Source organism: Pleurodeles waltl, chromosome 4_1 (assembly GCF_031143425.1).
Source record: "Pleurodeles waltl isolate 20211129_DDA chromosome 4_1, aPleWal1.hap1.20221129, whole genome shotgun sequence".
Taxonomy (NCBI): Eukaryota; Metazoa; Chordata; class Amphibia; order Caudata; family Salamandridae; genus Pleurodeles; species Pleurodeles waltl.
In genome coordinates, this window is record NC_090442.1 from 395,377,145 (window position 1) to 395,402,545 (window position 25,401).

Consider the following 25,401-nt stretch of genomic DNA (forward strand, 5'->3'; position numbering starts at 1 on the left):
TTTTTTTTGGCTCTAGGACTCTGGGCACATTACCACTGCTAACCAGTGCTAAAGTTCATGTGCTCTCTGCTTAAAGCACATGTGCTTATCCACAATTGGCATATTTAATTTACTTCCAAGTCCCTAGTAAAGTGCACTATAGGTGCCCAGGGCCTGTAAATCAAATGGTATTAGTGGGCCTGCAGCGCAGATTGTGCCACCCACTACAGTAGCCCTTTAAACATGACTCAGGCCTGCCACTGCAGAGCCTGTGCATGCAATTTCAAACTGACATTTGGAACGGCAAGGGCAACTACTTGCCAGGCCCAAACATTCCTTTTTAGGAGCGAGCGCAAAGCGCTCCGTCCATTCTGTAATCTCTCTTTGGGCTTCAGATCACGCCCATGTCACGTCAGTCACTTACATTGGTTCGTGGGCTTGCCTTTTAAAATCCGCTTTCTTTCATTAGTGAAAGTCATGCATACGTCATGCCTTTTCCGGTGTTTAGCCAACCTACACACCACCGGTAAACTGCTAAAAACATACCAGGCTCGATGTTTTCAGCCTGGGGTCCTGACTACTTTATCTGTTTATTTTCCACACTGCGCGATCACGCTGCATTTTACATAGTGCATTCGCGCTGAGTTTTTTTTTCTTTACAACGCTAATAGCTCTAACTCGATCAAGTGTGAGACCCGTTGCTTTGAAAATGCTTGTTATTTCATGTAAGTCACCCCTAAGGTAGGCCCTAGTTAGCCACAAGGGCAGGGTGCAGTGTATTTATTTTCATGGTGCCAATATTAGGTTTACACTGATTCGCATCAGTATTATAAATATTGCCATGCAAACACTTTTTTTTAATTTAATAAATGACACCTGAAGGAATTGCATCTAAAGGTCGCACAAAACTTGCTAATTTTTTGTGTACCAATCCTGGTCTCAGGCTTCTGCATGTAATCAGGGATCATTCTGCAAGCAATCAGAGTAGCCTTCAGATGCAAAAATCTGAATGTGTTTTTGTACTGAAACCGCTAGCAGTTTTGCAAGCTGACTTCACAGCTGATTGAATTTCCTTAGAGCACTCACCCTAATAGTAATTGCTCTGCATTAATGAGTCATATATAAAAGTTTGAACAACTTATACATATAAATACAAATATTACCATAGTGACAGGCAATCTTCATTCACAGACCCGTTCTGGGGTACTGCAAACTGCCTACTTAAGTTATCGTGTTGCGGGGGGTTGCGTCTACTTGTCCAGTGGACAAAACAAACATGAAAACTTGTTGCCAATGACCCCAAACAATATGTCCAGGAAGTCAGACAACAGGAATCCCATGCCACTATGATTAGGATGACAGTCAAGATGGCAAATATTACATTCCCCATCTGTTTATTTATATTACATGCAATGTAACTGCATCACCCCTGAATCACGATTTAAGGAGGAAAGCTATTTTTTTCAGCAATGAAAGAATATTTTCTTACGTCAAGTGATGCTTCATCTACTGCGGTCAATGTTGCTACTATTGTCACAGCTACTACTGGTTCCACTAACTACCTCCACTACATGTCATACTGCTGATATGTTTAAAGTTAATGTCAATATTACTGCCAGTAGCACCATTTCTAATAGTACTTACTGCTGTGGGGACTAAGAGTGCCCCCACTGCTGTTCTTAGTACTGCTGCTATTACTACTAGCATGACTACTTTTTAATACCACTAGCAGTGCTGCTGCTAGTCAAATTCTGTAGATCAGGGTGCACAGCACTAACACAACTCAGAATCCGGATATTTGAAAGAGACAAACATAGTGCCAAGAAAGCAAGACCAGTGTGTGTCATCAAGATGATGGAGCAGTACCCAATAGTGAGGAAACATACATGCAATCTAGTAACGAGGCAGAAATGTTCTCCAACAAAGCAGCCTAGACATCTCGGCCATCTGATCTGAAGGCGATAGCCTTTGCAAGCAGTGACATAGCTCACACAGACACTCTGAACACTGCCTCAACAGAATGGGCCCCAACGTCTTCGGGGATGAGTTTGTATGCAAAGTCATAACACCTCCCAATACACACAACCTGTCAATAAGCCTCAAACTACTGGTCATGCCTAACATAAATTACAACAATCAAGCAGTTATAGAGGGCTTCCCCTAATGCAAACACTTCACAGCATTCCTAACAAAATATATGAACTACTCCTCCCACCACAGGAGACCTTTACAAACTCGGGCAACTTAATTTTAGAGGTCGCCGTCTCTGTTTAAGCAAAGTAACAATCTCCCAGCGTGCTGGGCTGACCCAAATTATATTGCAACAGAACAAGGTTATGAGCTGAACCTCTGTTGCAAAGTTGATTTAATAAATGTGCAGAGGCAGTTCTTTGTTTTCTTGTGTTTTTGCATTAACAAAACATACAATTTCCTCTGTGAAACAAACTGTACTCTACAGTCAATGAAAATAATGTGCAAGTACACACTGGGTTGAAATTAGCAATGTGATTGGTGCTGTGCATGTAACTTTTTAGTGTTGCCGCTTTGTGCAATGCCATGCGATGAAACGCGTGCTCCCATTGTCCAGAACATTAGAGAAGATGTGGCATTTGTGGAGGAGTTGGTGTATGTGCTTTTTTATTTTAGAAGAGATTCCCTTTCCTTCATTTCGCATTAGCATTTCATGTTACCCTGTAATAGAGAGGGCAATGCACATGGTCTCTACTGTTTATGACATGATAAGGGCTAGTTACTCATTTTCCTTAGTTTATTTAAACGTTTTGCATTTCAGAATTGGAAGTTATTTAAAAGTGTTGTGCTTCTTTTTAGAGAGGAATTTATTTACACTCATTTGTAATTCCGTTCTTTTCTTTTAGAGAAGAGTAGATGCAACGTTATATTTATATTAGGGTTTGCTACAGGAGCAGTTTCTTCGCTGGGGAATAGGAGGTCACCCCCCCTCCCCCCACCCCTGCTCCCAGCCGCCACATGCATTACTAGTAATTAAAAACACCTTTTTCTAATTAATTCATAGTGCTTGACCGCAGTGCAGCTGGGGTTCTGTTTGTCATGTCTTGTCGGCAGGGTGCGGCGAAACCTCCTGTCCAGTCGGACATGCCCAGGTCAGGTCTCTCTCAGTGGCCAGCCTGACATGCACACTTTAGCCCGCTTAACCCAACGCTGTTAAGGAGCCAGGGGACATACAGAGCAGCTCCACTGGTCTCTGTTGGAGCTCGGGGTTGAGCTATCCCTACTAATCCTTGTGTTGCTCTCATGCTAAAACACCTTGAGAGCAATGCACGGATAGGTTCTCTTCGTGGCAGGTCAGCTAGGTCTCTCTCCTGACCCGTACTCAGTGCTTAATTTGTGCTTGTTGTTTCCGGTGCTGAGCACCAGCACTTATTTTTGAGGGCCAGGGCTTATTCTTCAGCCTCAAGCATTTGCTGCGAGCAAAAGACACATATGAGAAAGACGGATGAAGGGAAAAACGAAAAAGCGTGACAAAGGGAGAAAGCAGAAAGCTGCTAGAGTGAGCAGAAGGGGCAGGGAGTGGCTTTAAATGGATTGAAGAGGCCCATGGTGGTTTCAGGATTAGGCTGCCTCAGTATTCCGTGTTCGCACTTTTAATTGCAGCAGCCCTGTGTTTAAGAGTAGGACTTTGAGCACCGGCACCTTTTTTTTTTTTTTTTTTTTTTTTACAAATTAAGCACTGCCCGTACACTCAAGGCAGCGCAGATGTGGCACAATGGCCAATCACTGTGTGGCTTTATTTTTAAGCCTTACAGTTGTTGGTTATGTTTCTGTCCCCGGCAGTGTCTAGCGCCACAATGCTCTTCGCCTCAAGCACACAAGCTGTGAGTGGCGGTTTCGTGTGCCACGCGTGAGCGGTACCGTGCAGAAACTGGAGCGTGCGCTCTTTGTCCCGCTGCTCGAGCATTTCAGGTGCAGCCCACTGGGGACCAGGGTGATGCTGGACCCTGTATAAAATAGTTCATATCAGGGTTTTCAAAAATTGAGATGTGCACGAGAGCACAATAATATCTGGGATTTGAAAAGCGTAAATATTCACGAATGTGTTCAGCTTTGTTTTTCATAATCTAATTTCGGCTACTTGTGAACACGACCAGACAATTATTCAGGCATCTCGTCTGCCATGTACGTGGTCTCTCGGCCTTTGCTAACTCGAGTCATTCGGGATCAGCGCGTCACCGTCGTAGGCCTAGTTGCATCTCATTCAAACACTCTCAGCTGACTTGTCAGGGAAACTTGATAAGCCCGAGCCGGATGGTAATGCTTTTGTACAGCAGTCATTGCAAGAAGCACGGTGACGGGCATCTGCTGGTGCTGGGCAGCACAGGGCCTCGGGCCTGGTAGGCGCGTGAGCAGCAGGGGCAGTCAAATAACGCTTTACAGGCATTAGGGCAGTAAACCGAGCAGGACAGGCAGGAGCACGCATCATAACGAAGTACAATCCACCATGTAAGGGAGGTGCAATATGCTAAATACCAAAAAGCTGGTTTGTTTCAGGACTTTAAAGAAATTAGCAAATTTATCTGCAAGTGATTTAGCTATTGGTCACTTACAAGTGTCATTGTAATTCCACAGCTTGAACTAGTCATAGAGACACTGAAATGCTCTACAAATGACTGGGTTCATATTTTAGCTCAGTCTTCACTAACATGACTCTCTCGCAGGAAACTGACGCATAGATGGTCCTCACACGGTTAAATTCTTTAAATGAGTAACTCTTTCCTTTCAATTTTTTCACAGTTCTCATATACAGAATATGAGCAATAGCGGCCTTGAAACCAGATTAGCCATATCTGCCTACTTGTTTATTGGTGTCATACTATTAGGTCTCTAATGCGCCACCCATTTTTGTACCCTTCGTCTGTACCTGTTTTAATAGATTGTCTGCAGAGTATGATGAAGGATGAACCCTGGTCATAAGTCAATATCCCAACACAATGCAATTCATCTAACAGATGTCACGCACCCTCTTCAAAATACAAAAAAGTTAACTTTTTTAACATGCAGAGGTGTTTCACCGTAGTACATCAAAATGATTATATAACACTGTGTTGAGTGGCATTTATTAAAAGTACAAGTTTTAAGCTTAAACATACAGAAACTTTTAACCACCTTCTTACAACAATGAAGTTAATGAACTAAGAGGCAAATCAGTTGTCATGTGCCTGCATGTGTAGATTCTTATTGCTTTTTTCACTAATTCTGTACGAAAATTACCGTTAAAATGCACCATTTGCCCCTTTTTCTTTCAAAACTTTCCCAGGGACAGAACCTCCCCCACCCTCACATCGCCTTTATGTCAGTTGGGCTCACTCAGCCCCAACTTTTACTTCCCACCACTTTGAAGAGTCACCCGCTGCACCGGCTTGCTAATATTATTTTGACTATTTGACAAATGTGCTGCGGCCTCATTTTTTTAAAGGCACATTACATTTGCATTTTATTGGGGAGTTGGTCTCCGATTTTAACTAACATTTTCCTTTCTGTAATGATACATTTCATATTTGAATAAATCCACAAAATTGCGGACTGAGGAAGCCGAGTTGTGCCCATTCTTCTTTAATGATCTTGTCTTAACATTAATTTAGGAATTCTCCCTTTCCGGTAACTAGACCCTCTTAGATTGGAGCATCCACACCCCCAACAGCCGGGCGGGCGGCCTCAGCACACCAGCAGTACTTCACTTCTTATTTCATACCTGCTCCTTCAAAATCAGGTGGACAACTTCTCACTAAAAATTCCCAAAAGGTGTGTTATAAAAGGCAAATTTGGCCCTGTTGAAAAAATGAACCTCAGTCTGAACACTCCTAGGGGTGGTTAAACTCATCCTGTATGAGCCCTCCTACTATGGTCAATAGCTTGAGGGCAGAGTGTTTTAATTTTATTGCTGTTGTAATTAAGTCTAAGCAGAAATGCAACAAACACTTCTAGCCTCTGACATGCAGTTGATATTTTGACTCATTAATTTGTTTTTTCTCTTTTCCGTAATGCGTCCTTCAGTGACGCTTGGGCAGCTACTGTACTGTATTTTGTCATGGTTGCCATTCTCCCGTATGCCAAGAATTACTTCCATAGGTCTAGTATTAGCATTTTGTTTCCTGGGTTCTACATGTGATGAATGTATTCAGGTATGCCAGTATTCATGCATGGGTACTCTGTGCCATGAATTACTTCTGGAATACCATACCGGTGTTTTACGATTGTTGCGCTTTCCCCAAGGATTAACCTCGAATTGCCAGTATTTGGCCACTGTTGTCCGTCATGCTAAGAATTGCTGTAAATATACCAGTGGCAGTATTTTGCCCTTGGTGTCTGTAAAAGACAAGGGTCAACAACAAACTTGCAAACCTCACATTTTCACTCACTCACATTCATTCTCTCACTCACTCTTTACATCTTACAGTCTTATTCTTTCTAACTCACTCACTTGCATTTTCTCTCACTCTCATTCACACATACTTACTGACACTCAGTGGCGCAAACCCCGTGCAAAGTGTTAAGGTGGGATTTACTATCCAACACAAACCAGGATTTGCATTGGTTAGTGTCCCTAAATAACGCAAAGTTAGAGATGCATTGCTTTGCAGGCAGGCGTAACGAGGAGACATTATTTCATTTGTCCTTGTTTTTCCAACTTTGCATGTGTTCCGCAATGTAAAGCACGCCTATAAAGTGGGAAAAGCCTTCTAGCATAGTTCTGTACGGGAAAAGACCCCCGTACAGTCCAAAACCTATGCTTCAGAGAATGCGCACACCCTTGCACTATGACGCAAGGGTGTATGAGTTGGCGCATGGTTGTCCAGAGTGCAAAAAGGAGAAAAACTGCACCATATCTTATTTGATATGGCACATTCCTTCTGTCTTCCTTTGACGCAAGGCAGCACTGCAACTTTGGAACAACATGGCCTTGTGTCAAAGAATAGTAAACATGGGCCTCAATCTCACACAATGTCGCTAACGACGTATCACTGTCACTCAAACATACATGCTTAGACATACTCACAGTTACACACACTCACACACACAGTCTCATCTAAAAGCATGTGCTACATACATTTAAAATCATGTTTATGTAGCATACCTGCCACCAAAGGAACCGTTCCAGCTAAGTGTGCTCCATTTTTTATTGCATTAATAGTGAATAATCAAGCATTATACACTATTAGTACACTGATAAACAGGCAGAAAGTAAGTACTGCAGAGCCACTCATTTCTTCTTGGCACCTATTTTGCCACCTCTGAGACCAAGGGTCACGAAGGTGGCATCAGGAGGCTCAAGGGGCAAGCTAAGGGTTGCAGCTGTGACCCCAAATTGAGGTCAATGGTGTGTCTAATTTTCATGTCAATGATTTCATACTTTCACCAGGACATTTTGGCTGCTGAAGACCTGGCACCATAACATATGACTGAGTCTGCCCGCACAACTTCATAACATCCTAAAGATTAACCATACATTTGTTTTGCTTAATAAAATACCCTTCCCCTCAAATAAAAATAATGTATAAATCTTTATAAAAACAAAATACTTCCACTTAAAAAACAAGGTCAAACAGAGATCTCTCTGGTGTACTAACTTATTGAAGATACTTGACAGCTGGGGCATGTGACACTTTTTTCATTTTTCAAGTGCTGAGGAAAAGACATAACGGAGATTACAAGACCACCTTGCAGCTGGATAGAAAAGGCACAATCACGGGTCTCTTAAAATGGAAGAAAGTGTGACTATATTTCTTATCAATGATGACCATTGATGCACTGTTAGAGAATGTGCACTCCTCCACTGATGTGATGGAGGGGAGTAGCTTAAACAGCAGATCTGTTTCACAATTAAGGTGGAACACTTTTCCAGGACTGGTCAGTGAGAAGCAAACTATGGTGGAAGGATTTGGGTGCGCCTATAAAACCTAAGGTCGGTGTCAGCTCAGACCGCCGCTGACCTTGGGTAGAGCAGACAAAAGTAAACTGGATTTGGAAGTCTGCAAAAAAATATGTAGACAGGACTAAGTCTGCTTTTTAAAGTTATGGACTTTAAGACTATAACTTCATCTTATATTATGCTTAACAACTGAGACCAGGAATCTATGAAATCGTCCATTGTGCTCCAAAAACACTTTAAAGGACTGGCCAAAGGGGAGAGCAATCCTTTGCCTCCTGGTGATGTAAAGCATAGATTGTAAATTAAAGCTGCTGAATAAGGACCAATAAATGCTCAACATTTAACACGTTTCTTAGATAAAATCTTGAATCTTGCAGATCTGAGAAGACATCCAAAGGCAGAGGGGGAGCAGAGAAAGAATCTAGTTCAAAGTAAGATGATGAATTTAGCAAATACATTTAAAATATTGGCCACAAGAATTTTGTAAAACACATAGAAGAGGTAAACCTTTACTCAACTGTTAAATATGCTTGCTATGCTACTCAATTAGTCTGACTGCACATACACTTAGGAGTTTAAAACTAGGTAATGATTTGTTTAGAATCTTTTCATCTCCAGTCATTTTCATCAGGCATTATTGTTGTACTGTTCCCAGATGGCGCTACATTGTGTCTAGGTGCTGAATTTGACTTTTTGAATGCAGTGTCTATAGGCAATGTGAGACTGTTGTGGAATGGTACAGCAAAAACAAGTAGATTTGTTGCTTTTGTCAATGCCTGTGCTGCAAAAATGGATAGGTTGTGCCATCAAAGGCAGCGGACGGTGGGAGGGCATTTTGTTTGTGTTCAAGTTCCAACATGGATGCTGGATATGGCGAAAACAAGAAGGGCTTGGAGGGCATTGGTGTATGGCCTCCTTCCACGATGACAGAGAATGCAGGAGTGAGAACAAGGCATAGAAAATTAGAGCACGAGAAGAGAATTTGATGTGCTGGAACAGAGAGAGGGAAGGGCGATTTGAGAAAAAAAGACAAAGTGACATGCACTCATACAGAGTGCAAAAATCAAATGTCATAGAAATCTGCAAAGGAAAAAATAGTTCCCTAATGTTGCAGGTAAAAGAATAAATTTGTCCAAACAAATAAGAGATCAAAAGCAAAATACGGCAGCAGTGGGACAAAAACAAGGTTATAGAGGAAAACTATTGATTCATGAGCAACGACTCAAAGCTCAGTCTAAGTCTGCAATCTACAACTAAGAGGTGCACCCTTATCTATTGTTTTGTATGGCCTCCTTGAATGGGAGAGATCCATGTTCCAGAAAACTAATGTGTGAGGCCTGTTCAAAAAATCTCCTTCTGGAAATCCCCACTCTTTGAATTCCAACGTTTAATTTCACTTTGACCTTGCAAGGAATGCACTGATGATGCCAGTGCCAGCATTGTGCCCTTGGTGTCTCTAAAAGACAAGGAACAACAACTAACTCGCAAGCATCACAGCACATTCTCGTTTACACTGACTCACTCTCTCACTCACACTCATTCTCTCACTCCCGCTCACTCGTTTCAGTTTGACCTTGCAAGGAATGCACTATTTTGCAATTAGAATTAACAGAATTATAATTCTATCCGTGCAGATGTCCAATCAGGTTATGACTACTAAATGTTATGAAAAATACATCTCCACCATTACAGACCTATTACCTAAAGCAATACCTCTCGAATGTGAACTTCAGGGAAAAAAAAAAAAAATTAAGAAATTAAGCCCAAGCTGACTGGCACCATTGGAAAGAAGACAGCCACAATTTGTCATTTATGCAATCTGATGGTGAATTACACTGTTGTCAGAAACTAGGTACACACCTTAATTGGCGTTTCAATGGGAAGCCACTGGCCGGGTGGGCTGTAGAACGGTGCTGAAAACCTATGACCCATCTGGACAGCAGCCCACTGCATAAGGTGGTAGTGCACCGCTAGCGGTGATTCTCAGCTTCAGCCAGGGCTGCGGTGCAGCTTTGCAGGATAGTTTCCAAGGCTGGATAGGCCTATTTTTCCACTGGGCATTTCCCTAGTGGACTGGAGCCCTGTGAGGCCTGTTTTGAAAGCCTAGAACCCCTCCAAGTGACTGCTACTTCCCCCTGGTCCCCAAGGTTAATTGCAGCAGTTACAGGGAGACTTCAAGGGAGAGAGAAAGAGAGAGAGGTAGGGGTAACGTAGAAAAAGCAATTTAGGGAAGAAGAAGAGAGAGAGAACGGATGAATGGATGGAAAAATAGAGACAGCATAAGGAGAAGGAGGGAGCAGTGATGATTTGACCATATTTCCTCAATCTGAACGTGACAAGTCTGCACTTGGAGGTCGCTCAGATGCTGGTGAGGAGATTTCAGATTGTTAAGCATCTGTCAGTTTGGGGTCTTTTCAAATGAACTGTTAGTCGATTTACTGGTTCGCATAGCACCTTTCAGTCGTATATGAAGGAAACTCAAACAGGTGTGTCTTTAATTAACAAGCCACAAAACTCCCCAGCTCAGTGTCAATCGAGGCATGCTGACATAAGATATGTCACAAAACTATGAAGAAAAATTCATTTGTTATATCACTTAACTACGTACCTCTGAATTTCTTTGGAGGGTTGGTTAGATCTCCAGCCTCGGGCTGTACTACACACCTGTCATCCACCAATCTAGAAATGAAAAATAACCTTGATTACCTTTTCTGACGTTCTTTGCATACTAAAGGTAAAATGCAGACACAAGTATTCAAAGCCTAAAAGATTTTCCAGGACTGTGGGATCGTCAATTGCCAGGTACCTGAATTAGAGTAATCTAGCAGACGTGCTTAGAGCACTAAAATAATGACCCCAAAATATAATCAACGGAGAAAGTTCCGATAGTCAGCATTTGAGCAAACATCATGTTTCACAATAAAGAAAATTCTGCTGATATACAGGTGAATGCAAAACACAAAATTCCACAAAACATCTGGAAAAAAACGAGCAATGGCAAAGCCAACTAGTTGCGCCTACATTGCCTACTGGGTTTGTCAATGTTTATAGTCATGATGCATATTACTACCGGGAGAGATCTACACACTCCTTGTTGCAGGCCCTCCCTCCGAGATGCTTACCTGTATTTTTTTTTTTGTAAAAGCACTATGACGCAGCCCTGTGCAACATGCCCAAAAACATTGACAAAGCCGATAGCTTGCATAGGCCTACTGGCTTTGCCAGTGCTTCATGTAAAGGGGTGTGTGTCACCTACATCACTTCAGAGCACTGCAAGTTATGGTAGGAAAAAAGATCAGAAAAGAAAGAAACCGGTCTATTTACATAATGAGCATCTTTGACGTCTCTCGTGGAATGACATCCATGAAGTGAGACTCCAGCAAAAAGAAGTGAGTGGGGTAGCCTAAGGACAAGCGATAGCTGAGAACAGATACGAGGGATGGGAGGCTGGCACTGGCAGGAGCTACTGGGATAGAACACTACGAGATCAGAGGAGGGGCAGCATGAGACAAAGGAGGGGAAGTATGGCAGTAGCTGCTATAAAGTAGCATAAGGTGGGATGTGGCAAGTCTGAGGAGGCCTTTAGCAAGTCTGAGGAAGGTGGGTAGTAGATAAAGAAGTTGACAGAGGTGGTAAGGAGAGCTGGCGTGCACGAGGTGGTAGGCAAAGGATGTGGTGCTATGGCCAGAGACCCATACCTAATAAATTAATGCAAATTTGTGTAATGTAACTGGTGATCAGGTAAAGCGCTCCAATGCCATTGGTCCAAGTTCACACTATATATAAAGAAGCAATAGGGCAACAAGCAGCGGGCAGGAGGGAGAAAAATAAAATACCTTCAACCGAGTGCCACCAGTGGAAGGAGAAATTTAAAGAAATCAATCAGTACTTGGTCCATGCTTCATCGAAAGAACACACTGACAAATGAGAAGCAAGGAAGTATGACTGACAATGAAGCCAACCAATAGTAACTAAAAGGCTGGCTTCAAGCACACTTTGAAGTTAACAAAAGATCTTTGCAAGTGATAGCGCATGCGAGATCTAAAAAAAAATATGACGTGCATTTTGTTCCGTTTTTTAGATCATTCTGATAATTTTGATACAGTGACTTGACTCTCCATTGTGGGGAGGCATTGACACCAACATAGCGGGGATTTACACAAACATGAAGCCTGACCGAAAGGCCCCAATCTCAATCCTTTCGGGTGGAGGGGGGGTGAAGCTGCAAATATGCTGCAAGCATGTTCTGGTTTCACTTCTCATAGTGCCTGCGTGTCATGCAGTTCTCTGTAGTGTAGGGTGTGCATTCCCAGTGTAACAGATGTGTCAGTTGATGATTTGTGTAGCGGTCTATCCTTTTGCACCTCTAATGTTCTTAGCATGAACTGAGGCATGGCCTGTAACATTGAATTTGTACACCAAGTTGTCCTTTCACCTAAAAAAAGAAAATTACTGGACCCAGCCTTCTGTTCCACGAAATAAAAAAAATATACAGTCAGATATTTAAATTCTTGCATCTTGTACTTGAGAATTCCACTTCGAGGTAGTAATGATTGGCAAACATAATCAGTAGCTGATTCTCGTATTAAAAACGCGAAAATAAATCTTAAATGGGCGGTAGGTTAGTGTTAAATGTGTGCGTGGGACAAAAAGGCTCATAAATTCGGAATGAAGAAAAGAGCAAGCCCTCACTTGCCCGAGTGCATACCACACTTAATGAAATCGTAATTGCTTCTAATTACTTCAGTAAGGTGGCATCATGTACACACCATTTGAAGCAATACTTGACGAAGCGCGCGCCACAGAGGCCACAAACAAGAGGTTTGAAATGTTATGCCTGTTTGCAGGAAACCGAAGTCCTTGAGAAATAGAGCAATCTTAAAGGAATTTCCTGAGAACGTGTTACTCTAACCTGGTTCAGTTGCTTAGGAATGCAATTTAGGAGAAAGCAAAATCCTGTCACTGCGCACATGACAAACAGAAACAAGCTATATCGACAATCACACAAACTATTTTATTTCCTGACAACGGCAAAACAGAAGCTCCTGGCGACCAAATGTTTGCTGCGTCACAGGCAGGTCTTGCGCGCCAACACTCGAGGTAGCATACCTTTCATAGGTGGTTCTCATCAGGTGGTAGCAGCAGGTTCACTTTACCTTTCACAGCACTGAGAAACGCACACCAGATATGCGGAAAAACTTGCACGGGAGTCAGGCAGTCCCCAGGACAAGTGGGACGAACACAACCAATGCCACAAATTTAAAGGAAGTCAGGCTGACTAGGTGCACCGAGAAACGCAAGTTAGCTGTCTGACAGACATGATTCATGAGGGAAATCTGGACCGGACGCACAGAGAAAACCATCCAAAAATTCAGGTTGTTAAGCTTACTAGACTCTGGGAAAGAAACGAATAACTCACACTGTCAAGCCTGCGCAGCTGTTCCATAATCACAAACTTGAAATCAAATATAGACAGGTAGTTTCCCCCTCCCTCAATGCATGAAAATTTACTCACAAGGGCAAGAGTAAATGCACATTCAGGTGGCAAAAGAAATTGAACATTTCCAACATTTCTGGGAGTGTAAAGGAAAATGTTTCCTAAAAGGGAAAACTCTCTCAGGGAAAAACTCAAGAAAGGGTTTCAACTTGTGCATTCTATTTCCACCAGCTGTAACTGTTCAAGTTAGTCACAGGAATAGGTAAAGACAGAACTTTATCCAAACACTGGCATTAGCCGAGGAGGGCACACCCCATTGCTTCTTGCACTCTCGCTGCAGAAAGCTTCAATCAATACTTCTACACCTCCTAGAGTGGGCTTCATGCTTCCCTTGATTAGATGGGTTCTTGACTATTTCACTTTGCGCTCCTGACTGACTGGCTTAGCTACCTATAACTGGGGTTGTCCCGCCTCTAAAGCATTACGGTTTCGCATTTGTTTTTAATTAGGTGAGCGTATCCTTCCATTGCCAGGGAACTATATTTTCTCATTTTGGCCACCAATAATGACTTACCACTCCAGGTGCGTGTACACTCTGCTCCTTTTCTCTCTTTCTATCCCCACAACTGAGCATATCCTTTTGCTCTTTCCCTAATTTTCCCACCCTACTGCTCACTCTCTCCCCTTTACCCCCTCGGCTGACAATGAGCACTGCTGTGGCTCAGTGGTCGCTCTCTCTCTCCCTGTTCCTGTATGGCTGCTCATCACTAATGCATTTGCCAAGGCCGGATGTTTTTATAATTGCGTTGCAAGTAAGAAACCCACTAGCGGTGGCTGGCAATCTTGGAAGTGTTTCTTTTATACTTTCACAAGCAGTTTAGAAGTATAGAAGATACACTTTCATATGGCTGGATTCATTGGCTTTGCCAATGATGAATCACTTTAAGCAAGCACTGGCACAGCGAGAATGATTAGCTTTGCCAGTGCTTGATTTAAAGAAAGTTTGCGAATGGGTCACAGCTTAGGTGAAAAGCCGAATAAGAAACAAACACGTTCCTTCCTAATTTAAAACTGACTGGTAAAGGCAGCCCTGTGCTTTCAGAATAAAAGTGCTTTCTAAAATATATTTTCAAAATGCTTTTCCTCCAGTTCCCATTTTTCCTGCATTTAAGCTCTGAAAAACTGGAAACTACACAAAAACAAATGGATAGATTTTGGAAACGTGCATTGCCATAGAGACAGTGCATGTGGAAAATCTAGTTAAAATGGTCTAGATTAAAAGCAGTAAATAAAAATGAAAATACTACATCAAATGAACGCATTTTTACAGCGCTTTGCCAGATGTGAACAGTGTCACTAAGAGCACTTGAGGCTGGCTGGTTTCGCCGAAGCAGGTCAGTTGTTCAGGTAACTTTGTATTAACCATGCAAGGCGGACTGGACTGTGTTGCTGATGCTGGGCTAGATTCAGACTGATAACATATGTGAGGCGATGAGCCAAATATGATGGATTGTAAATCAAACATCCATGCGCCTCTATCATGTTGCATTTTGATTGACTCGTAGGTGGTTGATATCCTCTCAGAAGATTCACTGCTAGTACCTCTGGCAAACCACACATCACTGCGCCTTCTTCCCGAGGAGATCAGAGTTATCACTGGAGAGTTCTCTAGCTCACAGGAAGGGTCTGCAATGGGTGACGTGTTGTTGGAGAAGACAGCTTCAGAATCATTCACTTCCCTATGATGAAAGATGAATAGATCTATTAAAATGATTCTCTTCTCAGCTGCAACAAGTTCCTGAAATACACGAGTCCCTGAAAACGTTCCTAGCCATCTTATTGTCCATCACAGTTTTCACGGTTTTAAAATTATGCCCCGTTCTTTGGTCTGCTTTGCAATATCAATTGTTTTGAAATATGTTATAATTAATTCCTTTGAAAGCAATTGTTTAAAGGGTATGCTGCAAAACATTTTTATACACATTAAATATATGTTTTATTGTGTCTTATTTTCTTATATTCACCTAACAATAAAAATTAATTTTGAAACTACTGTAGATTCGAGCAAGTAGCACAGGATTCTGGCTTAAATCCACCACCGGACGGCTGCCATAATATATTTGCAAGGGGGTCAACTCTCAGCACCTGAGGCAGTTAACCTGCAACTGAAGTGGAGGGGTCCACTCCACCACAACATATTCACGGTTTGCTAAAGGGGTAGCCATTTGGATCCACGCTGGGGTCCCCTTTCAGGTTCAAGACACAAAAATAGATGCTCTGGGCGGTTATGCTTCAAGGTCTATTAGATGGGGGTACAGGTGGTTCTGGGAAGTGTCTACTGCCCCAATACCAAACAAGACTTATTTCTACAGCACCTGCCTTTTGTATTGGTATACTGGGCACATATCCCTTGGTTAATAAGAGGGGATTTAAATGCAGTGTTAGATGTCACCCTGTATCGCTCTCATCCCCCATTGGCCCACACTACCTCAACTAGACTAGCACAGGCCCTTAAGAATTGGATAACCCACTGGGCCCTGGCAGACGTGCGGAGAATACACCATGCAGGTATGCAGAAATATTCCTTCTTTTCCCTGCCACACTATCTCCATGCCTGACTAGACCGGATACTTTGTTCTGCCCATATGACAGGGCTCTTTACTGACATGACCTATTTAGGGAAGAAATTCTCTGACCATAATCCACTGGAGATGGCCCTTCTGTGGGACTGGGTCCATGCTCCAGTACCACCATGGTGTATGCAGCCATCCCTCTTAGAGGATGCAGTATTTATGGAAACACTAGGCACTGCCATTGATGACTACTTCACTACTAATGAAGGTACAGTCTTGACGCCGCTGGTGGAATGAGAGGCATTTAAGGTTGTCATGAGAGGGGTATCTATTGCAACGACAGCGAGGACAACTATACTAACAATTCTAGTCTGAATCGAAGATTGCATAAGTGTCTTGGAGCAGAACGCAATTAACGATCCTGCTCATCTGCTGGACCTACAGGAAGCTAGAGTACAACATGCTGAAACACGAGAGCAGTTACAGTCTTATAACCACTCCATCTACATGCATAGAATTCATGCAGAGGGGGACAAAGCTGGTACACTTTTGGCATGCATGATCCAATCCCCCAGATTCCCTACCCCAATACTTAGTATACTCTTGCCCAATGGGATGCAATGCTCCACAAAATCTGTAGTCAATCAGGTGTTCCAAGAGTATTATACTACTCTGTAAGCAGCTGTGCTGATGCCTCCTTTGGAGCTTCAGGAAGGTTTCCTCAGGGACCTCCAACTCCCCAGGCTTGGGAGCGATGTTGGCACATGGCTTGCAGAACCTTTAACTGTGGAGGAATTGTGAGCGGCTATGAGGGAAATGGCATGTAATAAAACTACGAGGGTGGATGGGCTACCTATAGCATTCTGTTCAATGTTTGCAGCACGATTGACACCTCGGCTTGTAAAATTATATGGATCTGCCCTCAATGCTGGTGAGTTGCCTGGAACATGAGGGCAGGCCCTGGTCACCACACCTGAAGTCTTATCCTCATATAGACCCCTGTCTCCCCTGACTATGAATTACAAGATCCTTAGCAAGATCCTAGCATGGAGGCTGCTTCCACTCCTTCTGGATTTGATCAATGTGAATTTGTGTCCCGCAGGAGCAAATCCTTAAATATTAGGTGCCCCTGTCAAATTATGGAGATGGCGAGCAGTCCTTTTCCTGGGGCGGGCTGCTTCTCTTTGGATTTGCAGCAAGCATTTGATTAATTGGAATGGGAGTATCTATTCTCACTACTTCCGAAGTTTAATCTTCCAGCTGCCTTCATTAAATGTTCAGAGCTAAAACAGGGGAATTAATTTCAACACCTTACCCAGTGTCCTGAGGCTCACACCAGGGATGCCCATTGACACCATTGTTATTTGTCCTGGCTATGGAGCCGCTCTTGCAGAGGTTGCACCAAGATGGGACAGTATAGAGGGAATCCAATCAGAAACCAACTACATGCGGTCTCCCCATACGTGGACAACATGCTCATATATGTTCGGGACAGCAAAATGGACCTCGCACAAATAGCAGACAGTCTCCGTGTGTTTGGGTATCTGTCTGGCTTGTGGATAAACCATACAAAATCTCAGGCATTCTCCTTCCAAGACGCCTTATCTCATACTGATATGGTCCCCCAGGGGACACTTGAAATCCCCGTGGCCCAGGACACTTTTAGATATTTAGGCATTCACATTTATCGATCACACACTGATTTGCTGGAAGGGAATCTACCAAAAGAAACAACATCCCTGAGAGCCCAGTGAAATTCAGAGTCACCCTCCCTCTGTCGGTGGCTGGCCGCTTGCCCTAGGCTAAGATGGTGATGCTGCCGAAATTGCTATTTTATTTTGTAAATGTCCCCATCATTATTCCACAGGCTGTCTTCAGATCATTGAACTTGTTGTTGATAGATCTAATCTGGGCCACAAGACGTTGCCGTATCAGTCTCCAAAAACTGCAGTTACACGCGGATGAAGTGGGGTCGGGGAGCTCCGGACATTCGAGCCTATTGTTTAGTGGCGCCATTGCAATGGCTTTTGCACTGGCTGGCGGGTATAAATCTTCAGGAAATTAACTACATCCTACTATAATACTCTATTGCATGGAATAATACATCTAAGTAGAGGGGAACTTCATGCTATGTTGCTGCCCAGGACGGAGAGCCACACAAAATGACCCTGTTTGCCCCTAATATCCCCTTGTGTGGCCTACCCACCCAATCAGGTGTACTTTCCCTAACTAAGCTACTGCACTGGGAGAAGCAGGGAGTATTCACAGAGGGAGATCTATTTGAAGAAGGTACACTGATTCCCCGCCATGAATTCATAACCTTGCATGCTTAGCCTGGGACCCTTTTCCTAATACATGCCAATATTCTACAGTACACACAACAATATTGGACGCCGTCTGGAGAATAACCCAAGATGGTACAGGTGCTCTATGAAATGGGGCCGGGTAGGCACCTGGTGAGGTGGTTATACAATGCTCTCCATTCCCACCTACAGATATCCCTGGTCCCATTGCCCACTCCATGACAAGGAATGGTGTCTTGTGATGGAATATGCAACTCTTATTACCCGAAACACACGCTTCAAATTTATTAAAGTTTCAATATTTCATAGGGTGTACCTAACCCTCTTAAAGGTACACACACTCTTTCCCTCTGCTGCGTCCTCATTCCCCTGTGCCATGCTGAGAATGCGGGCCTTCTCCACATGCTGTTGGCATGTCACTCCCTTAGGTCCTATTGGGGGAGTATTCGCGATTCCCTTCGGTCAGTGACAAAGCTAGTCTATTGGGATACACTGGAGCACCGCATTCTAGGGCTTTACCCGACATCCAAGGGTACCGGCACAGTGGCGCAGTTCACAGATTTGACCTTACTTATTGCAAACCGGCAAATACCAAGCTGCCTGAAATCGCCAGTCCTCCCCAACAGTACCTGCATGGCAGACAGAGATGTGCTGGTAGGGAGATGCAGAGAGCTTTGCTTTGCTCGGAAAAGAATACAGGGGGCTATGCAAGCAATCTATTTCCATAATGTGGCACACGCTGCTAGAACAGTTCCGGCTGCAGGAGACAGAGGGCGGATATTTTACTACCACACTGTCAGTAGTTAGTTGGGCGAATTGGGGGGGGCCCGGTCTGCCCACATCATTATTGTTGTTCCCCAGGAGGCCCCAAATATATACATTTCTATGTACAACATCCAGTTCCATGAACTCACCACTTTCCTTCCTTTTATCTAATTGTTATATGTCAAACATATAAGACAGGACTAAGACTTGGTGCATGTTGGGAAGTGGGGTGTTGTGCATTTCCAGTGAGAGCTAATACTTTCTTCTGTTGGAAAAACGAGGCACTATAAAGGTAGAACCTAGGTGTTTCAATGGCACGGTGATACCTCTCTATAATAATATTAGGCAACAGCTCAATGATCCAGTATGCCTGTATGGTTTAAAGAAATTGCCTATTTACGGATTTCTATTGCTCACTGTCTGCTGTTTCTTTGTTTGTAAAAAAACGAATAAAATCTGTTTTAACAAATGTGTGCGAGGAGATGCAACTACTGACAAAATGAACTGTTCAATGTAAAATGGTGGCCTCCACCTCTAAAAATATTCAATTTCCGTGTAATTAAATTGAAGATTAAAAAAATACTTGCAATCTAAACTATTATTTAAAATGAAGGCATTATTAAGCAACAGAAAGGATTGATGGGCGAAGGAGATTGCCACATAAAGGTGATGCTGGATCTAAATAGGGATCTATATATTTTTCAGACTTTTCAAATATCATATCAAATTAATCTTTATTGCACATTTGGCAATACCAGATAAGCATTACTAGACCAATTTTACATAAACAGTAATATAGATAACTATACATTGAGTACAATTTATATACACTTAAGTTACTGTCTTAAATTAAAATCATTAACAGATTTTCATGACAATTTTGTGTCCATCATATGTTGACTGACAAGCAGAACGACATTACCTGCACTTTATCCTCATGCAGTGTAACCAATTCAGTTAACAAGGCTTTTCTTGAGGAATGTTCTTTAAGAATAAAACTATTATAGTTGAACATTTCTCTTCAAGAATAATTTTGGCCTAATCAGTTGTAACTAAAACACGCACTGTACCTTTGACTTCTTTAAGTGATCTAGATTACAGGATGACCTTCTACTTTTGTTTACTTGAGGAATAACTTTAGATAAAATCTTTTACAAGGCAAGCATTCAGAATTAAACCAGGATGGTTTTCCTATTTGCTACATTTCTTTTAAAGCACACATAGTTTTTTTCTGGTTCTACATTAGATTGTAACCGAAGTATCAACATTTGGCCAGTTATCCAAAAAGATGCCTTCCGCAAAGTCAAGCTTGTTCCTTGAGTCATACCAAAACTTTAGTTATTTTAAGTTAGAGGTTGACCATCTGCTTTTTTTCTGAAGCCCGAGAAGCTTCCAACAATATTACATTCTTGCACATTTTCTTTCTCCAAGTATAATGCCATGACCTGAGACAGATATTTACTGCTAAAATTGTACACCGTTTTAAAACTGGTGAGCCTGCTAAAAATCTATGCATTTGTCCAGGAGTAATGTGAGGCTTTATAATAACTCACATCTTTGAAGCATGTAATTGAAAGGAAAAATAAGCTGGAAAGTTCAGCTTCTCTGATTAAGTTTTATACTATTTTAATGTGCAAGATGACTGTTCCATGAGCTATTGAAAATATAGGCATTCGTCAATATCTTCTTGGCCAGCAGCCAAACTCATTATTAACGACATCCTCCTATAGTACTCCATTGCATGCAATAATATTTTATACTCTGCGGGCGGTAAATATTTATTATTGCTAAGCTACTTATGCCTTGAGGCTGTTATAAAGCTAGCTTACAAAAAACAGACTGAGCAGCCACTTTTTAACAAAGACTGGTGAGACTGTCACTCAGGCACCCTTATGCTGACCTCTTAGCCTTGATATCAAGCATGAAGTAAATCTCAAAAGACAAATCAGTCCTGTGCGACATTTCTTACATACAAAAAATATCACGCTCATTAATAAAACTATCCTGCCCCTTTCCTTCCTATGTCTACCCTCTTCAGCAGCATTCCAGGACATTATAGTCCTAGGAGAGTCAGGAGTATGGTTCGGTTTATCTTGCTCAGAGATATCCATGGCCAATTAACTCGGATTTATAAATTCTCCTAACCAAGCCAAAAAATCATCTTTAATGCCATTGGGTGGAACATTGTTTCCAATTAACGCTACACTACCATGTGGTCAAAGATCCAATATTGCCTGGGACATTCACAGTGGAGTCCTTCATTAGACACAGGCGATTGGGTGCAAAGATTCTTCTAAGATTCTACAAATCACTAGCCAAATTGTTCAGATTCTTTCATAACCCTGAATGCATCTCTATGATCATCAAATGTGACCCTTAAGCTTTCATTTAGGGGCCATCAGGCTGCCTATAGAAATTGCACCGTTTCAATATTTGGCAAATTTATACGTGATAAAGAAGGAATGAACTGGGATATTTTGAGACGTTTCCTATACTTAAATAAATAGGGATGCCCTTCTTTAAACAGAGTAAGAATATCTTGTACACTTCTATTTCTGCCTCATAGTTTGATTCCCCTCCCCTTATTTTTCAGTAAGTCTGCATTGAAACGCTTTTGACTAGGGGTTTAGCGAATCCGACTGCTGAAACGTTACATTCGGTTTGAATAAGCAGAGTCTTCTTTGTTTAGGCGGTATGTCGTTTTGCTCACTTAGAGCTACTTGATCGATCCTTGCCTCCATACCCAGATCAAATATATGAGTTATCTGCTTGTCAATACTCCTCGCTCCCTTCCAGGGTTGCAGGATTTTTAATTTCCTTGAGTATATTTGGCTACTTGATCATACCCGCTACCCATGGGCGTATGTTCCAAGAGAGCCTCTATTTTCTACAAGTTATCATTTGCTGAGGATGAATGATTTATTTGTTTTTGTTCTGTAAATGATAGCCTAGATATATTTTTTCTACTGAAAGGTACCTACTTTCCTTTTACTGAACTCTTAGATGGGTCTTGTTTGGATTTGTTGTCTTCTATGGGTAATTTATGATTGACCAATATTGCTGCCCATTTTCCTGATGACTCTTGAACCCTGTGTATGATGAGAAGGGCTGGAGCTGGCATTGTGAAAGAGCACTAAAGTGTGCATCACCCACCTATCCACTATGCTCCTCTCCAGACACAACGGGATTTTCTGGTTTTTATTCTCATTACAATTTTCTTCGCAGAAATGTACTAGATTATTTGGAGCACCTCTGCCCCTCTGCTTAATTAATTGAACCATCAGCTGGCAGACATTTGCTTGCTCCTGCATCTCGTTTTTATGTATAAAGAAACATCTTCATTACATCTTCCACTGCCACTTGTGGGGGTAACAATTTTGCCACGTTGCAGCTATTTCTGGTAAAAGTCCTATCTATGTGCCATGTTTTGTGCTATGCCATTTGAATACAGGAATAAGGAAGACAAGCCGAAATATTGCATTGTAATGATATTGCAGTGCAGTTTGTGTTTGCCACATTTTGTATAACAGGGTCCGAGTTTTCTAATACCATACTGCTGTCAATGGGGATTGCTGGATGAAACTGTTTCAAAATCAGATTTATTTAGGTCTATGAGAGTTGTGCCACAGAGTTAATTTTTGCACCTTGAGGAGCAATCGCAACTTATTCCAAACTTTCAGATCTAACGTCCTCTGCCATCACGGAGTCTCTCAGACCCTCCTTAAACATGGGTCCAATGCTAAAATTTGGAGTTACTATCTCTGTGGTACCCGTTAACTCTATTTTATTTGCATTCCTATGCTCACCCTCCGCTGCTAATGGTTCTACAACTATATTGGCCTGCAAATCTTGTTGTATGTTTATGGATTCATTTGGAGAAACACAATTAATCAAGTGCTTCAGGTTGTTACCTAAACCAAGCTCAAATCCGGTTTAATCTACGTTGAGCAATAGATTTTTTGTTTTGATCCATGATCATCATGCATCATTTGTCATAATGAACTCTAATTTCATTTGCAATAATGCTGACTTAAATTTAGCCTGGTAGCTGGTCCCCTACCTTTTAGTCTTAAGTAGATGCCTGCCAAACAGTCTTTAAAAGAAGAAGCTAAGCAAGAGGGCTTAATTTCCCATCATTCATCTGCACAGGAAGCAATATTGCTGCATTTGCCATCATCTATCTGCACAGAAAGTGGCTTCACTGGTTTCCTGCCAAAACTGTCTCTAAAAGAAGAAGCCAAGCAAGAAGTCTTAATTTCCCATCACCCATCTGCACACCACCTACCACCTACTGTGCTCCTTCCCCACCCAGGACCTTGTTAACGACAGCCAAAGCATGGAGTAAGATAGTGGCATCACAAAAGGTAAGCTTATCTGCACCATTCCATACCTAAACCAGTGGTAGGAACTCTGGTCCACCCCCTACCCACTGCTACCCTGCCACGCTCTCAACCCTGGCCACCATCGCAGCACTGATGCCCCACCACATAACACAGAGGGAGCATTCCCATGCACCCTTCCTCAAGTTTTCATGCACTTTCTCACACCTTCAACCTACCGCCTCTGCACCAACAGCACCAAGCAGCCCACTCGCTCCCACAGACCAACCACCACCCATGCAACATGCCACACTTGCATGCATGCTCCTCAACACCCACTCGCTCACCGAACAAGCCACAGAGGTATAAGACCTACTGCACAGTCATGCTCTGGACTGGCTCTTCCTCACCCCTCCAGTCTCTGCACCAGACATCACTACAGCCATCTCTGCTACTACGGGATTGCAAGGCAAGTCTGTCAGCCCGGAGGCGGAGTCAGCATCAGATTTAAAGACATGAACAGTTGCACCACCTGCATTGACACGCCCACCAGCTGCATGGAACACCTCATGTTCACAATACATATAACAGCCAACTTCTCCTTGAGCAGAACCCTCATATTCAAACCACAACCCAGTTCCAACTTTGCCGGCGACATCACAGAGTTCATCACACCCCTCATTATCAATGCCAGCACTTTCATCCTTCTCGGAAACCTTAACTTACACCTAGAAGACCGCACCAACCGAAACTCTACAGCCCTTCTAGAAATCCTTAGCCTCACCCAGCAGGTCACCAAACCCATCCACTTAGCCAAACATCTATTGGACCCATCAGCAACATCACAATCAACAAGCCAGCAACTATGACCTGGACAGACTATGCCCTCATCAGTTTCTGTATACCCAACCAGCACCACCACAGACCTACCACCACCAGACCCGCTCTCTGCAAATAGAAAAGCATCATATCAGAGCACTGGGCTTCCACCATCCATGCGTACTGGCCCAGGCACACCAGCTACTTGCTGAAAGCCATGAAGAACCTTATCGGCTGGATAGCTGCATGATCCAACATCCTGGTTCCCCTCGAGCGTAGCCCCAGGTATTCCTAGTTTTTTGCCTGAGCTGCACCCTCAGGGCAGCACTTTCAGTCATTCAAAATTACTACTTTTCAACTATTCCTAAACATACTTTGGTAATGTATACCTTTCCCCAAAGTATTCTAGGACTGGAATTAGAATAGTAATTTACTTCTTCCAGTGTCCACCAAACCCACTGCTGCCCTGAGGGTGCAGTTCCAGGAAAGAAACACAAAAGAGCACAACCCAGCAGTAAGAGCCCGACCACAGGTCAGCTAGTACACAGAGGAGCTCAGGATGACAAAACTGCAAGTAAATGGACCACAAATGAAGACCAAATCAAGACACCATGGATAAAGACATTTTTACATCCACCCTTATACACTACCACCAGCATACACTGAGCACCAGGCGCATAGCTATTGCAGCCACAGACACCAGCACAATCAACGGCAAGGAAATATTCGCTATCACCAAGGATTTAACCATGCCTCCTGCTGCCTCTAGCAACATCATACACTTGTAAGACATGTACAACAAGCTCTCTGAATTTGTCTGTAATAAACTCCCCTCCAAAAATGGCAACTTTGACCCTCAACCAGAACCCGTCACAGCCATAATTCGACGTCTCATCATGGATGAAGAACAAACCATGATCCTGTAGCCTACTGCCTCCACCATTGAAACCACGGCTACCATGAAGACCATTCACTCAGGGGCCACAACTGACCCTTGCCCCCATCAGGCCTTTACCAACGAACTCCTACCAATAAGCGAAGCACTAACACTGACCCTCAAAGGCTCCATCGACTCTGCCCCATTACAGGGCACCTGAAAACATACCACCATCACAACCCTGATCAGGCTGACCCAGCCACACTAACTACAGACCTATCTCACTCCTACCATACCCTGCTAATGTCTTAGAGTAGCCGATCAACAGATGCCTTATCGACCACCTCAACAACCATCAGCTCCTCAATACCATGAAGCCCGGATTCAGGCCCAACCACACTACAGAAAAAAACACTTATTACC

At 42.8% G+C, this 25,401-nt stretch overlaps 1 protein-coding gene across 5 annotated transcripts in view; it reads right to left on the reverse strand.

The window, feature by feature from the left end:
- ITPR2 (inositol 1,4,5-trisphosphate receptor type 2) overlaps positions 1 to 25,401 on the reverse strand; it is a 1,367,642-nt gene that overhangs the window by 1,159,692 nt on the left and 182,549 nt on the right. For all 5 annotated transcript variants that reach the window (XM_069228605.1, XM_069228604.1, XM_069228603.1 and 2 more), the window contains one exon: positions 10,494 to 10,564. In XM_069228605.1, the coding sequence (XP_069084706.1) occupies positions 10,494 to 10,564 (71 nt within the window). Of the gene's footprint in view, positions 1 to 10,493; positions 10,565 to 25,401 lie in introns of those variants that run through there.